At 40.6% G+C, this 16,120-nt stretch overlaps 2 protein-coding genes across 3 annotated transcripts in view; one reads left to right on the top strand and one right to left on the bottom strand.

The window, feature by feature from the left end:
- The window catches only part of CDC20B (cell division cycle 20B), a 62,494-nt gene extending 60,783 nt beyond the window's left edge, over positions 1-1,711 (top strand). For both annotated transcript variants that reach the window (XM_070476678.1, XM_070476677.1), the window contains one exon: positions 1,530-1,711. The gene's annotated coding sequence lies outside the window, so the exon portion shown is untranslated. The remainder of the gene's footprint in view (positions 1-1,529) is intronic.
- Positions 1,440-13,363, bottom strand: LOC110139362 (granzyme A). Its single transcript, XM_020897126.2, has 5 exons — positions 13,198-13,363; positions 8,556-8,694; positions 6,653-6,794; positions 6,185-6,454; positions 1,440-4,185 (listed from the first exon to the last, which is right to left on the bottom strand). Exons 1-5 carry the CDS (start codon positions 13,262-13,264, stop codon positions 4,024-4,026), a joined length of 780 nt encoding a protein of 259 aa, XP_020752785.1. The 5' UTR covers positions 13,265-13,363; the 3' UTR covers positions 1,440-4,023.
- Between the last annotated feature and the right edge of the window lie 2,757 nt (positions 13,364-16,120).

The raw sequence follows: 16,120 nt of genomic DNA, 5'->3' as shown, positions 1-16,120 counted from the left end.
TCCACTCCAGTGTTCTTGCCTGGAGAATCCCAGGGATGGGGGAGCCTGGTGGGCTGCCGTCTGTGGGGTCGCACAGAGTCGGACACGACTAAAGCGACTTAGCAGCAGCAGCAGCCTTCTGTCTGGTTTTCTGTCTTTATTCTTAATGGGTTTCCACATTACTATTAGGTTTAATTTCTAAAAGCAGTATGCTGATCCTCCCCAGCCCCCTGCTCATAAACTCTCAGTGACTCCCCATTATCTAACCCCCTTTGACCTCAACCTCGGAGTCCTGAGCCCAGAATCTGAAGTTAGGGGACCTATACTTAACTAGGCTCTGTCGTAAACTTACTGAGTGACCTTGGGTATGCCACAACATTTGCAAATAGGGCTTTGGATTTGATAACTGCTAAGGTTTCTTCAAGCTCCATAAGGTCACTGTTCTTTTTAACATTAATCCTCACTCACCTCCTGTGTTATCGCTGGGCTGTTCTGTGATTTCCTGCCTTATGCCTTTGTTGGAGCTCTCATCTTCTAATCTGGAATTCCTGCTCCTCAATTCTTTGCTCTGTACCTTCCCATAAGTCCTGTCCTCTGTTTTGAAATAATGTTACCTGGCTTTGAACTCTTGGTATCAGCCTGTGTCACCTACTTTGTGTTAATATAACTATTCTAGTTATTTTAAAAAATCTTCTATTAGTATGGGAATCTTTGTTTATTTAAACTTTAGCATGCTTATTTCTTTCACAAAATTATATTGAGGGGTTGAGGGGGCATATGTTATATTTTTTTAGTGCCCTCTGGAATGTTTTGCATGTGTCAACTAATATACATTGATTAATTTCTTTACTTTGTCATAAATGGCTTTTACCAATACACACATACTCCTTTAATATCTCTCTTCAAAAAAATAATACCAAATAAATGCCTTGATAATTGAAAAGTGGAATAATAAATACAAGGAGTGTTAGGACTCTCCTGACAAATTAACAATGTATTCTGTTCTTTTCCCCTGTTTTTAAACTCAGAAAATATGCTTGGTAGTGCTAGTAATTTTTACCTTACAAAATTTTAGGTCACCAAAAGTGCAAATAAGATACATCCCTGTAATGCACACTCTTTTTTAAGATAATGGCTGTCATTTGATCTTATTTAGCCAAGTATAAACTATAGAAAAAGTTTAGCAGGGAAAGGAGCAAAATGGTGAGACCATTTGCAGTGTCCTCCGCCATTCTGATATGGTTACATTTTTCTTAAAAATCTCATGAGACTATGACATGACCAAAGGACCAAAGATTGCTTCTCTCAATTAATACTGGTATGTGAACAAGGTTCTCATTTAAGAAAAACAGCAATATATCTTTTACTGCTGTTAGTTTTATGGACATCTGGAATATGGTTTCAGTAAAGAAAAAAATGAACTCAGTCAATACACAAAACAGAAGACTTAGCTACAAAAATTGTGTAGTATAAAATTTTTATTGAGTAATAATTCACATAAAGCATATAAATCTTAAGTGTATAGCTTAACGTATTTAATTTATGAATAGATTAAGATCAAGATCTATGAGTAAATCATCTAGATCAAGATGTGAACATTTCTTTTACACCAGAAGATTCTTTGTGTCACTTAATCAACACCCCTCCATTATTCCGACCTTGGTCACCATGAATTAATTTTGCCTTCTGCCAATCTTCAGATAAATGCAATAATACAGTAAGTATTCTTTTATGTGAAGTCTGGTTTCTTTTACTCAACATTAAACTTGTAGAAGTAGTTACTGTTGCTGCATGTAACTGTAGTTTGGTCTTTTTAATTGCTGTGTAATATCCCATTGTATATACAACAATTGTTTTTCTGTTTTATTATAGATGGACATTTATTTTTAATTTTAACTTTCAATAATAAAGTTTCTATGGACATTCTCAAACACATATTTGGTGGGGAAAAGCCCTCATTTCTGTTTGGTCTATACCCGAGAGTAAGAATTGTTAAGTCATAGCATATGTGTGTCTTCAGTTTTAATAGACACTATCACTTTTCCTAAGAAACTCTACCAATTTACATTTCCACCAGCAATGAACAAGAGTTTCACACAACTATTTTTAAGTGAACTTCAAAATCTGTAATAAATGTTGCCAGTAGAGAATATTTCATCTTCTTATTGCTATTAAAATCCTAATTATGGATTATAGCAGGCATCTAAAATATCCTAGTGACTCTCTTATCTCTTTTAGATATCAGCATGAGATGTCACTTTCTAATATAAGGGTTCTTATCACCAGCTGCATATTAAAATCATTGGGGAAACTTATAAAAAGAACACTCTGTCCTGGTTCTCATCAAATTAAATAAAAATTTCTAAAAGTGAGGCATAGACATTGGGAATTTTAAAGAGCCTGGTAAGTCTAATGGGCTGCCATGGTTGAAAACCAGTGGACCAGTATTTTGGTCAGTCTATAAGCTATATCCCTTTGTTTGTTTTAAGAAGCTGTCTCTTAGTGTTGCTGTGTGTTCTTAGTTTGGACATACCATGTGTATATATGTATATCTTTATATACATACATATACACACATAAGATTTATAGTCCAAAATGAACTGATGGAAATCGAAGGAATCTGTTCATATAATCTCATCTTGATGCGGCTACTGGACTGATGACTATCCACTATGTTCAGCATGCTGAATGAACATCTTGGTTTTTCTCCCATAGGAAACTTTCAGACCATGATTCAAAACTCACTCCCTAGTATGAGATGGCAGCCACCGTAACCATGTTGATTGTACCTACCCAGGCTCAAGGACAAGGAGAACCAAGAAATCACCTAGTAACCCAAGGCTTAAATTCGCACTACCGAGAAAGGAGGTTGACTTTCTCTAGCTAAGTGCCTTGTTAATATCCCCTAGAATTTTAATTTCCATTTCTTGCCTGCTTTGAAAAATACTCTAAGGCATTTCCTGTTTCTGCTTCTCCCAATGGACTCAGATTCTTGTATATAAATCTGAGTAGCAGGTGTTGATGTGGAACAGTGGCCTGTGAAGGGAAAATATTTCCTTTTAATCCAAATGCTTCAGACTGGCTGCTTCTGTTTCTTGCAGAATTGCTGGGCCCTTGACTGTACTTGTTACTAGGCAGACTGACCTTAGTGTTCCTCCTGCTAGGCCTGGCCCATTTAATCAGTTAAGTGAATAATTCAAGTCAAATTTGCATGTCACTTATCACATGGATGACACAGGTGACCCTGGTCCCTTGATCTGTCCCTTGCATTATCCACAAGGTCTCTATATTACTCTGTTCCACTTTGGTGGTGGATATCTGCCTGCTATAAGTTATAGGAGACAAGTGCAGTGATAGAAGTTGATTTTATTTATGATGAAATTAAGAAATGACAGCACTGGGTATATATCTGAAGAAAACCGTAATTCAAAAAGATAGATGCATCCCAATGTTCACTGCAACACCACTTAAAAATGACCAGGACATGGAAGCAACCTAAATGTCAATCGGAGGAATGGATAATAAAGATGTGGTACATATACACAATGGAATATTACTCAGCCATGAAAAAGAGCAAAGTAATGTCATTTGCAGCAATATGGATGGACCTAGAGATTGTCATACTGAGTGAAGTAAGTCAGACACAGAAGGTCAAATATCATATGATATCACTTGTATGTGGAATTGAAAAAAAAGGGTAAAATGAACTTATCGATGAAACAAAAGTACAGTCACAGATGTAGAAAACAAACTTAAGGTTATCAGGGATGGGGGGAGTGATATATTGAGAGATTGGTACTGACATATACACACTACTATCAATTTATTTAAAATAGGTAACTAATAAGAACTTGCTATGTAGCACAGGGAACTCTTATTTAATACCCTGTAATGGCCTATATAGGAAAAGAATCTTAAAAAAAGAGTGGATATATGTGTAACTCTGATTCCCTTTGCTGTACACCTGAAACTAATACAACATTGTAAATCAACTATACTTCAATAACATTTTTTTTAAAGTGACAGCAAATGAAGTACAAGTATCTAAACCGCTTGCTTCATAGTCTTAACTATCCAGTTGAGGTGTTTCTTTGAGAGAAGGATATAGACGCCGGGCCCTCGAGGGTCTCCGCATTTCCCCTGCATGCCGAAGGCAGTGATGCCTCTGAAAGTGCCTTCACATATCAGAGGGCTTCCAGAATCTCCCTTGGGGAAAACAAGAGGAATGGTGGGGATCAGCATCAAATATGACCACTAGCAGCCTGGAAGAAATGCCATTCAGTGTGAAGCATTTAATGTGAAGTTAAGACCAACCTGGACTCACTTGATGATGAATGCTTGAAAAACCAAAATGTTGAGGAATATTCAATGATATAGTCAATTTTTTTCTCTATTTGTTTACAAAGCAGTGAAAATTGAAATGAAACTTGAATTATTAATTTGTGGAACCCAGTGATTTTGAGACAGACTCTCTGCTTTAGAAACTCCTTTTTTGTCATTTTCTCAAAATGCTGAGTAACTCAAGGCATAAAATAGTTAAATGCAGATGGGCCATTGAGGCGAAGAATAAAAGCTATGTTTTCTAGTTCTTCTGGGAGTTAATTGTTTTCTCAAAGGAACAAAACCAAAGCAACTTGTTCTTCATCTTCTCAAACAGAAATTGCTCCCTTGAATCTCTTTTTTAAATGAGAAAGAAACATTTAATGAAATAAGTTATACAATAATATCTCTTAAGAGCATATGGAATGTGAAAGACTCAAATCAAATGAGACTCAAACTTCATCAATGCAGTAACCATTGAAGAGAAAATTACATGATAAAGCTTGGGTCTATCACCTTATCATAGGCTCAGTGAACATTAAAATTAGACCTTGGAGGTCAGTTCCTTCAAACTCTCACAAACGCCATTCTTCTCTAGCAAACATTGTTCATTTAGTCAATATTCATGGAGCACCTACCAGGTGCCATGTAGTCTTCTAGACACTAGGACAAGATCAGTGAACAAAATAGACGAAAAGTACTCTTCTTGTGGAATTTGCACTATTCTTTGCTCTTCCTCCCAAGTCTCTTGAGCATCTGATGCTAGATGGATGCTCCTGGAAGTCAGTGATTACACTTCAGAGCTGCCTGGTTCCACCAGGTGGGAGGCTTCAGTCAGCTGTAAGTCATGCTTTATTCTTGTGACTGCAGTACCCAGTATGTGACCTTGCATTCTCTCAAGGAACTCTTTGCGACCCCATGGACTATACAGTCTATGGAATTCTCTAGGTCAGAATACTGGAGTGGGTAGCCTTTCCCTTCTCCAGGGGAGTTTCCCAACCCGGGGATCAAACTCAGGTCTCCCGCATTGCAGGCGGATTCTACACCAGCTGAGCCACAAAGGAAGCCCCAAGGAACTCTAGATCAGCACATTTAAAGATATTTAAAGTCTAGAGACCCAGTTGGCTGTTTTCCTGCTATGGCTTTAGGTATGACGGGTATTGCTGGATGGAGAGTCACTGAGGCTTGTACATGGAGTTCTGCAAATGAAAGGTTCTGAGAGCACAGTTCCACCCCGGTGAGGTGAGAAGGGACAGACCAGTGCTCAGTGCTGAAACCGGAGTCAAGTGTTCTTCTGCTCCTATCTTTAAGCAGGGACCTGTCCCAGCCCTTCTCAGGGCACGCTGAGAGGGAGGCTTGCATGCTCTCTGGTATGGAGTGCTTGGAAGTTGTTTCCAAAGGTCGAGCTTGGCTCTAGGAGGCTATGCAGTTTACTCCAAGATCTTCAGTCAGTCTTGGAAATGCAGGTATTTCAGACTTACCTGGCTAAATGGCAGAGGGATTATTAGGGAGTGCTCAGATGGGCAAAGGTACTGAAGGCCCTAGATGAACCCTGACTTCAGCTGTCCTGAGTGTTAACATATCTTTTTTCAGTTTAGATCTATATATGTTAATATGAAAAATGAGAAAAAATTGCTTCTTAGTGGTTTTTGATATAAAATCAAGAATATGCAGTAGTTCAACCCAGACACTAGCAGTGAACATGTTATTTTTGATGAACAACTCATCTGAGCTGAGAACATTAATTTATTTGACTGGAGTTTTATCAGACTTCTTTTAAAAAGCACTAGGACCCTGTAAAAGCCAATGCAAATCATGACATTACGTCCACTATATCTGTATGACTTAACCCAACAGCTCAAGTTTGGGATCTTGTTTTACTTACCTCGCAGGAGTCTTTTCCACCTTGGAGGCTTCCAGCACAAATCATATTCAGTCCAATCACAGGTTTATAATTATAGTGTGACTGATCATTGCAGATTTTTCTGTCTATGATAGTGACATTGACTTCTCTCAAAATATCGGACAGAGGGGAATTATTGTGAAACTTTCCCCACCCTGCAACTCGACACGCAGTTCCTGGTTTCACATCACTGCCTACTTTTGGGAGCTGAAGGATAGCCACGTTTTTATTAAGTGTTGCTTTTTTGTCCAGCTGTTGGAAGGCAAGCAAAGAGAGTTAACAGAACAAGATAATAAAAATGTCACTTTTTAAATTTAAGTTCTAGCCCAACTGCCAGGGACCCCCTTATACAGTTATCAGGCCACTGAGAAAGATTTCTACATCAGAAGCCAGACTGTAGGAGCTTCTATGACTTTTGAATCAGTCAAAAGTATAATCAAAGGTTTGTACCTTTAGAAGCTTAAGATCGCCTTCACGTGTGTCCTGGTCATAGCACGGATAGGGAAACTCTTTCTTAATGAACCTGGTCTGTTTTTCAGGCTCTTTCTTGGTTATTGAGTGAGCCCCAAGAATGATCTGGGTTTTCCGGTTCCTGAAAACAGACACAATACTGTTAATTTGGTTTACTCTTTAAATCAGGAACTAAGCATATTATGGGCTGATCAGTTTCACTGTCCCATCTATAAATGTGCTTGCTGTGGAAATGCCTCTTTGTGACTCAGAAAAAAAATGTGTACTTTAAAGAATAAAAGTGAATTGTTTATGAATTTATCATTATCATTATCATCATGCTGGCCTGCAGCTTATTTATAACAAGCTAAACTAGGTTCATTGAAAATCAAATGATAAGAGAATTCCATGGGGGACTTCCTCGCTGGTCCAGTGGTTGGAGCCCGCCTGCCAGTGCAGTGCACGCGGATTGCACCCCTGGTCTGGGAGGATTCCACATGCCGTGGGGCAGCTAGGCCAGCGCACCATGACTACGGAAGTCCTTGGGCCCTAGAGCCTGTGCTCCACAGCAAGAGAAGCCATTGCAGGGAGAAGCCCACACACGGCAGCTAGAGAGCAGCTCCTGCTTGCCGCAACTAGAGAAAGTCTGCTCGCAGCAACGGAGACCCAGCACAGCCAAAAATTAAATATGTAGCAAATATTAAAAACAGAGAATTCCATGGTAGCTAAGCTAAGTCTTGGGATCTTTGGTGGAGTTATACTGCTGTCCCCTCAACCTTCCTTTAGTTGTAATAGAGAATCCGGCTGCAGATAACTGGAAAACAGAAATCTCAGTGGTCTAACAACAAAAGCAAAAGACACTCGATAGTTGTAGAACTAATGCACTGAAGAAATCTTTGTAAGAGGACAACAAACTTATCTTAAATGGGCAAACTTTCAGAAATAGATTGCTTAATGGAAGACCCTATGTGCATGGCACTGAGTGTGTGTATTTGAGGGAAAGGTGGTCTAAAGGGGGGCCCTTTCAGATCTTCTTTTTCTTACTCCATGCTGAAGATTCATTTTGATTAATAAAATCAAGATACTCTCTGATGTATTAATGATGAAGGCCATTATCATTCATAACTTAGCACAGACTACACCAACAATATATTCACACTGCTGTTTTTCCATTACACAGCTGATACCAGTCTCACTTAGACCTTAGAACAGCGCTTTCAGTAGAGTATACTTTGATGATGAGATATTCTATAAGTCCGCACTGTCCAATATGGAGCCCCATGTAGGCTACTGAGGACTTGAAATGTGGCCAGTGAGACTGAGGATCTAAATTTGTCATTTGACTTAATTTTAATGAATGAAAATGTATATAACTATAGATAACTCACATAACCATCATGATAGTGGCTATCATAATGGACAGCCCAAGTTTAAAGGCTTGATTTAGGGGCAAAGAAAAGACCAGCCCTGAAAGTGGTTTGAAGGCCATGGTTGACCGTGGTTATGAAATGGCTGAAGGTGTGAGAAGTTTTAAGAAAACAGGAAGGTTTTCAAAAGAAGCCTTCTATACTTGACAGTGGTGCTCAGGTCCCTGAGGGGACACTGAAGTTTTTTTCCCTTCTGCACCATCATGAGGTCAAGACCAGAAGCCAAGACTTGCAGCCCTTGAGCCTGGTGGCTCCAGAGGAGATCTTCCAAAAGTGCTCTGGATGCTGCTTCCTCACTGGTCTGATTCTCTGGGGATGAGTCTGGCCTCAACTCCCTTTTGCGGGTAAAGCAAGCTGCCAAAGATGTAAATGATGTGAAGATCCTGTGGCTTTAATGATATTTACTCTCTTTGTTAATATTCCCCCAAGTTAGGCTATCTCCACAATTTTTTTTTTTTTAAAACCCAAGAACATACAGGTCACAGTGAGCTGCAGTCAATACCCAGTCTTTGGCAATCAAAGCTCCAGCACAGGTATTTTCCCCCTTAAGTAGCACCATGTAGGGTCTTGAATGAGGAGTCACTTCATTTCCTCCAATAATTTTTTCACAGAGATCTATTCAAAAGACAAAGACAAGTCATATCAGTGACCACCCTAAAGAGCTCTACTTATAATCACGTTTCTAAGTGTTCTTGCCTGGAGAATCCCAGGGACGGAGGAGCCTGGTGGGCTGCCGTCTATGGGGTCGCACAGAGTTGGACACGACTGAAACGACTTAGCAGCAGCAGCAGCATAGACAAGGAGAAGGAAATGACAACGCACTCCAGTATTCTTGCCTGGAGAATCCGGTGGACAGAGGAGCCTGGTGGGCTGCTGTCCATGGGGTCGCACAGAGTCAGACACGATGGAAGTGAGTTAGCATGCATACATGCATTGGAGAAGGAAATGGCAACCCACTCCAGTATTCTTGTCTGGAGAATCCCAGGAACAGAGGAGCCTGGTGAGCTGCTATCTATGGGGTTGCACAGAGTCGGATACGACTGAAGTGACTTAGCAGCAGCAGCAAGGCTAGACATGCTTTTCCCACATAGAGAGAAGGAGGGATGAGAGCATACTCCACCCCCTTCATGTCAATTTCAGATGTGGGCATGCATGCTAAGTCTCTTCAGTCGTGTTCGACTCTTTTCAACCCTATGGACTGTAGCCTGCCAGGCTCTTTTGTCCACGGGATTCTCCAAGCAAGAATACTGGAGTGGGTTGCCATGCCTTCCTCCAGGGTATCCTCGACCCAGGGATCGAACTCGTGTCTCCGACAGCTCCTACATTGCAGGTGGATTCTTTACCATGGAGCCACCAGCAAAGCCCAGATCAGATACCTGAATGTAAATCCCACTCCTGTTGGAATCTGAGAGGTTTCGCTCTTTCACCCACGGAAGCCATGCCATTGGCAGGTCCAGGGATTATCAGGCTGGAAATATGTCACAACCACTGGCCTCAGCCCTCAGGACTTGCTAAGTTCAGACAACTGTGCATGAGTTTATACCAGTAACTGGTGCTACAGGAACTGCTGGTGTCTGCCCATCCCTCCCCTTTTCTGGCTAAGTATTAATCTGGGGGAAGCAGAGTTGCTTTTACAAGCTTGAAAACCGCCCTTTTCACTCTGAGCTCTTGCAAAACACCACAGCTTACAAACTGGCATTAACACCTTTTAGCTGTAACCCTACCCATGAGTTTTTTGGTCATCATGAGTCTTTTGCTTATTGAAATTTGCACACTTCTCATTCAGTATTCTTGCCTGGAGAATCCCAGGGATGGGAGCCTGGTGGGTTGCCATCTGTGGGGTTGCACAGAGTCGGACATGACTGACGTGACTTAGCAGCAGCAGCCTTCATAAACTGAGAGACTATCTTTTGCACCTGAAACTCTTCCTCAATCTCCAGACTGAACCACTTGGTTTAATTTAAGCCCTTTTCTAATGAAGAGAAGTGAGAAAATGCTATAAGGAGAGAATTCTGCCTTAGCCAAATTTCCTTGGTGATAGACCAAGAGTAGAGACTTATTATTAGGGAAGAGTGAGATGGAAGCCCAAAATCACTGCAGATGGTGATTGCAGCCATGAAATTAAAAGACTCTTACTGCTTGGAAGGAAAGTTATGACCAACCTAGACAGCATATTAAAGAGCAGAGACATTACTTTGTCAACAAGCGTCTGTCTAGTCAAGGCTATGGTTTTTCCAGTGGTCATGTATGGATGTAAGAGTTGGACTGTAAAGAAAGCTGAGTGCCAAAGAATTGATGCTTTTGAACTGTGGTGTTGGAGAAGACTCTTGAGAATTCCTTGGACTGCAGGGAGATCCGACCAGTCCATACTAAAGGAGATCAATCCTGGGTGTTCACTGGAAGGACTGATGCTGAAGCTGAAACTCCAGTACTTTGGCCACCTGATGTGAAGAGCTGACTCATTTGAAAAGACCCTGATGCTGGGAAAGATTGAGGGCAGGAGGAAAAGGTGACAACAGAAGATGAGATGGTTGGATGGTATCACCAACTCAATGGACATGGGTTTGGGTAGATTCTGGCAGTTGGTGGTGGACAGGGAGGCCTGGCATGCTGCAGTTCATGGGGTCGCGAAGAGTCGGACATGACTGAGTGACTGAACGGAACTGAACTGAACCAAACTGAGATGGAAGCAGAAGGCAGACCATCCCTGTTGGTTGAAAGGATGTTGTGCCCTCTTGATATACTCTCAGCGCCACGTTCCTGCACCAGATGTTCTTGGATTCTTCTCAAGCATTGCTCCTGACCATTGACTAGGACTCATGTTTCTCTCAATAGGGCACAGTGCCTGTTGCTCTTTTATTAAAGCCAACTCATTGCCAGATTTACAATGAGATGTAAATGATGAGTGGGATAGGGAAAATGGGTGTCCAGAAGGGCTCTCATTTCCAGAAGGGAGTTGGGAAGGGGAAATCCTAGGCTCTAGAAGTAAAAGGATGAGGAACTTAGAGAAACAAATAGAACTTCACCTACATCTCAGTTTTCGTGATGGATATCGTGAAGAGATGGATTCCAAAGATGCATCTTTGAACTGTCTGAGCTGTAGAAATTGTAAACTCAGTACAATACTTCATTTTGCAGAGTCCTGTGATTGGTGAGCACAGAAAAAAGTCCCTATCTCCCACAAACTAGGATTTGGGAAGAGGAATTAGAACAGGTGAAAAGCTTTAAAAACTAGCAATTCTTGGTTCCCACCTAGAATCAAAATAAATTAAAATCAAATAGGACCAGGGCTGAGATGTCAGTATTGTTTCAAAGCCTCCAGAGGATTCTAATGTGTAGAAAGATTGAGACAACCTGTCTAGAGGATCAAATCTTGCTTTGCTGTGTCTGTTCCATTTGGGGACCCATACTACTCTGTCTGACTGAAGGAAACAGAGTAATTTGCGTTTGCTGTTTCCTTTGAAGAAAAGATATGATTGGATTTCTTTTTAATCTGCTTGGTTTCAGTGTTTCATAGGACATGGGCTTCCCCAGTGGTTCAGTCCATCTGCCTGCATGCAGGAGACATGGATTCGTTCCTGGGTCGGGAAGATCCCCTGGAGAAGAAAATGGCATCCCACTCCAATATCCTTGCCTGGGAAATCCCATGGACAGAGGAGCCTGGTGGGCGATAATCCTTGGGTTCACAAAAGAGTTATACATGACTTAGTGACTAAATAACAACAATAACATGCTCTAACATAGTTGTTGGAACATGCTTATATTTTGCTGCTTCTTAGTCGCTCAGTCGTGTCCAACTCTTTGTGACCCCATGGTCTGTAGCCTGCCAGGCTCCTCTGTCCATGGGGATTCTTCAGGCAAGAATATTGGTGTGGGTTGTCATGCCCTCCTCCAAGGGATCTTCCCAACCCAGGGAGCGAACCCAGGTCTCTTGCACTGCAGGCAGATTCTTTAGCGTCCTAGCTGCAAGGGAAGCCCATGCTTATATTAATAGTACTCTGTCCATTCTTCTGTTTCTAATGTCCTGCAACCTTATTATTTCTAAAATTTCTCCTTATTTTTAGGTGCAAGATAAACCAGAGATCTTCCTCGGGAATTTTTGGTAAGATAGGTTGCATCAGCCCTTGTCCACCATTTCTACCTCCAAAAACTGCCAGACCATGGAGAAAACCCAAGCTCTACACTTGTTGGCACAGTTCGGCCTAGCCCCAGAGTCGTTATTAGTGCCTAGAAAGAGTTTAAGGAATATCTAGAGCTACTCAGGGCTATTGTACCCAGGGCTATGCCCTATTACCCTTCTAGAGAGAATCCCATGACTTTTACAGCATTTTAAACTAATGCCTGTGCAGCTCACATAAAATCAGGCTAGTTGGTTACTACTTAGTGCATCAAAGAATATACTTAATACAAAACACTATAGCACTGCCAAAGAGCTCCCAGTGTCCTAATGTATTCCCAAGGACATACTAGCCTAGAGAAAAAATGATGAATATTTGAATCATTTTGACTTGGGGGGTACATCTAGGTCAGGTTTTTTTTTTTTTTTTAAGACTGATGGATTATTGAAGTACAGTTGATTTTGTTGTTAAAACTATCTATGCATTTTCTGCAGCAAGAAAAGCTGAGGTGTCACTATTCCTTTCCTGAAAGGTGCTATTTGTTTTCCTAATTTAAGAGCTTTATGTCTGTTTGATTACTTGTTTTTACAGTGTCCTTTTGGGCAATTTTCAAGCCACAAATTGGCAGCACTGGTGGTTCCATTATCTTTTAATAAAGGAATTGTAAAGAAGAAAGAAGGATTTTTCCTTCTAAAATAAAGATATCTGTGGAGGGACTGCCCAGGTGCCCCAGTGGTTAAGATTCTGTGCTCCCAATGCAACGGCACGGGTTCAATCCCTGGTCTGGGAACTAAGATCCCACATGTCGCAACCAAGATCCAGTGCAACCAAGTAAATGAATGAATAAAAATTTAAAAAAAAGATAAATGTAGAATCCAAGGAAGAATGTTAAGACTTGCAGAAAAAATGTCTCCTCTTAGAACACTTAATTAATATTGCCAAAAAGTTTACTCCATTTTACTTAATTTATTATAGTGGAAATTACAAGGATCAGTCTTACCTTCAGGAATTAGGAGAAAAACGACAATCGAGAGAGTGGCTGTCAGAAAGGTAGAGGAGTTCCTCATTGTGGCTGGTGTCCCCACATCAATCAATGTGAAATCTGTTTTCAGTTCTTGACTAGCTCTTATTTATATACTGACAGTAAAAAGGATGTGGTTTCCTTTCTTTTCTTTCTTTCCAATTTCAAAGTTAGGCATTAGGGAAAGAAACCCCACAAGTGAGAACGGTGAGTAACCACTCCTCACCAATGGGTGTGCCCCCCTCGGCGAGGACCTCTGCCGGGAGAGGGTTGTAAATCCATGGCCGGCGGGGACTATGGGACCTTGTTGCCATCAGAAGATAGTATACAAGAGACCTCAAATGTTTCAGCTGAGGTTTTGAGCATTCTAGTTTTCATCATCAGCAACATTATCTTCTCTATCCATTACCTAGCATAAATGAAAGCTCTTTATAGACTTTAATCAGAGATTTAAAATTGGTTGCCTAAAAATTGGTCACTAGCCAAATGTCTTTTTAGTCATCGCCTAGGATTTTGCAAGAATGAATCAGCCAAGGACACGTGGAAATGTAGGAGGGAATCTTATTTGTTCATAAGCTCCTGCCTGGATTTTCCTTCTCCACTTTATGGAGGTAATTTGTTGTGCCCCTATCTGGAATCTGGCAGGTGGGGACAGAGGCTGGTGGGGTTAGGGAGCACTGGTTCTTTCCAGGCCAGCCTCTGATTGTGCTTCCCCTGATGGTTTGATTTTACAACTTTAGACATGTGAAAGTATCTGAATTTCTCCTCCCTCCCTCCTTCCCTTCCTTTCTTCCTCCTTCCTTTCTTTCCTCCCTTCCTTCTTTCTGGATTTAGCTAAGAAAGGAAAATGGGAGTCAGACATTGCTATTTTGTTCCAATATTGGAGAACAACTTATCTCTAAGAAGGATCATTCTCAGTCTCTGAAGGAACAGTATTCGGTATGCTTTCTATTAGAAATGTCATCAGCTTTTTTTCTGAGCTGAGGATGTGGTCTTTATTATACTACATAAATAGTAATGTGTTCGATCAGGGTGTTTGCTGTTAACCAGCCATCCCCAGCGTTAACACCCTGAGGCTTTCAAATTCAGAGCTTGCTTTTTCAGAAATCACATGACCTTGGAAGGAAACCCCACTGAGACCCCTGTGTTTCCTTTTCTCAGCTATCACTGGTGCATCAGAGATGAATCATTTTCAGTAAAATAGTGGGATACTCTGCTTCTGGCTTTGGTGAATAATTTTAATGTGGACTTTTTAAAAAGTCAAATTTTAATTGGCTATAGCTACTGAAAATTTCCTAAAGGAAACATTGATAGTTCTGTTTCTTTTTATGTGAATATGCTTACCCTCCCTCAACACATGGTAATGTTTAAAAGATATTTATTTAATTTATTTTTGACTGTGCTAGGGCTTTCTAGCTGTGCGTGGGCTTTCTCTAGTTGCAGTGAGCAGGGGCTCCTCTGTGGTGCAGGAGCTTCTCTTTGCAGTGGCTTCTCTTGGTGTGGAGTACCGGCCCTACAGTGAAGGCTCAGGAGCTGTGGGGCACGGGCTTAGTTATCCCGTGGCATGTGGGATCTTCCCAGACCAGGGAGGAACCCATGCCCCCTGCATTGGCAGGGCAGGCTCCTAAGCACTGGACCACCATGGAAATATCTCATGATGATTCTTAACAGCTTTTGAGATATAATTTATATACTATCAAGTTCACTCATTTGAAGTGCATCATTCACTGGCTTTTAAGCTGTTTTGAGTTGTGCAACCATCACCATAATCTGATTCTAGAACACTTATCATTCCCCAAGGAAGTCTCATAGCCGTTAGCAGTCACTCTGCATTACCCTCCTTTCCCTGACTTCCCTGCCCTAGACAACCTCTAATCTAATATCTGGCTTCTTAGACTTGCCTATTTTAAACATTTCATATAAATGGAAACGCACAATATGTGGTCTTCTGTGATTGACTTCTTTCACTTAGCATGATGCTTTTTATTCCTTTTTATTGTCAAATAATGTTCCATCACATGGAAATATATTTTATTTGCCAATTCAGCAGCTTATATACTTTTTGTTGTTTCTACTTTTTACCTATTATGAATAATGCTGCTGTGAGCATTTATGTACAAGTTTTTGTATGGACATATGTTTTCATTTTGGGGGTGGGCATAAACCTGGGTGGGATGACTATGTCATATTTTAGCTATGTTTAGCATCTTGAAGAACTTCTATTTTTTAAAATGGCTGAATCATTTTATATTGCATTAACAATGTATGAAGATTCCAAGTTTCTAAACTATTGTCAATATTTGCTATTAGTATTATTTCTTTACAATTGCTATTCTAGTGAGTGTGAAGAAGTTTCTAATTGTGGTCTTGACTTGCATTTCTGTAATGACTAATGACTAATGTTGAGTTTCTTTTCATGTGCCCCCAGGGGAGTCCCGTAAGTATAAATTTAAAAAATTGTAAATTAAGGCTACCTATTCATACTCTTGGAAAAATGTTTAATTTGTTCCAGTTGTGAGTGAGCCTTTGCAATGTTGTAAGCCAGTAATTCTCAAAGTGTTGTTGGTGGACTCCTGGGTGTTCCTGAAAACTTTTCAGGGGTCTGTGAGATTAAATTAATTTTCATAATAAGGGCTAAGGTGTTGCTTGTTTCTATACCTGTGTGTTAACATTTTCACTAATGTCATAAAGGCAATGATGGGGAAAACTGCTGGTGTCTTAGCACAAATCAATGCAGTAGCACCAGACTGTACTAAAAGTCACTGTATTCTTCATTGTCAGACACTCTCAGAAGAGAAAATCAGTTTCAATGAAGAATGTCTTTGATGAGACAGCAGAAACAGACAAATTTAAAAAAAAATTAACACATTTTTACCCTGTAGTAAATGCCTTCTTAATATTC

The sequence above is a fragment of the Odocoileus virginianus genome, chromosome 14, assembly GCF_023699985.2.
Source record: "Odocoileus virginianus isolate 20LAN1187 ecotype Illinois chromosome 14, Ovbor_1.2, whole genome shotgun sequence".
Lineage (NCBI taxonomy): Eukaryota > Metazoa > Chordata > Mammalia > Artiodactyla > Cervidae > Odocoileus > Odocoileus virginianus.
This window is presented reverse-complemented; position numbering and strand designations above follow the sequence as displayed.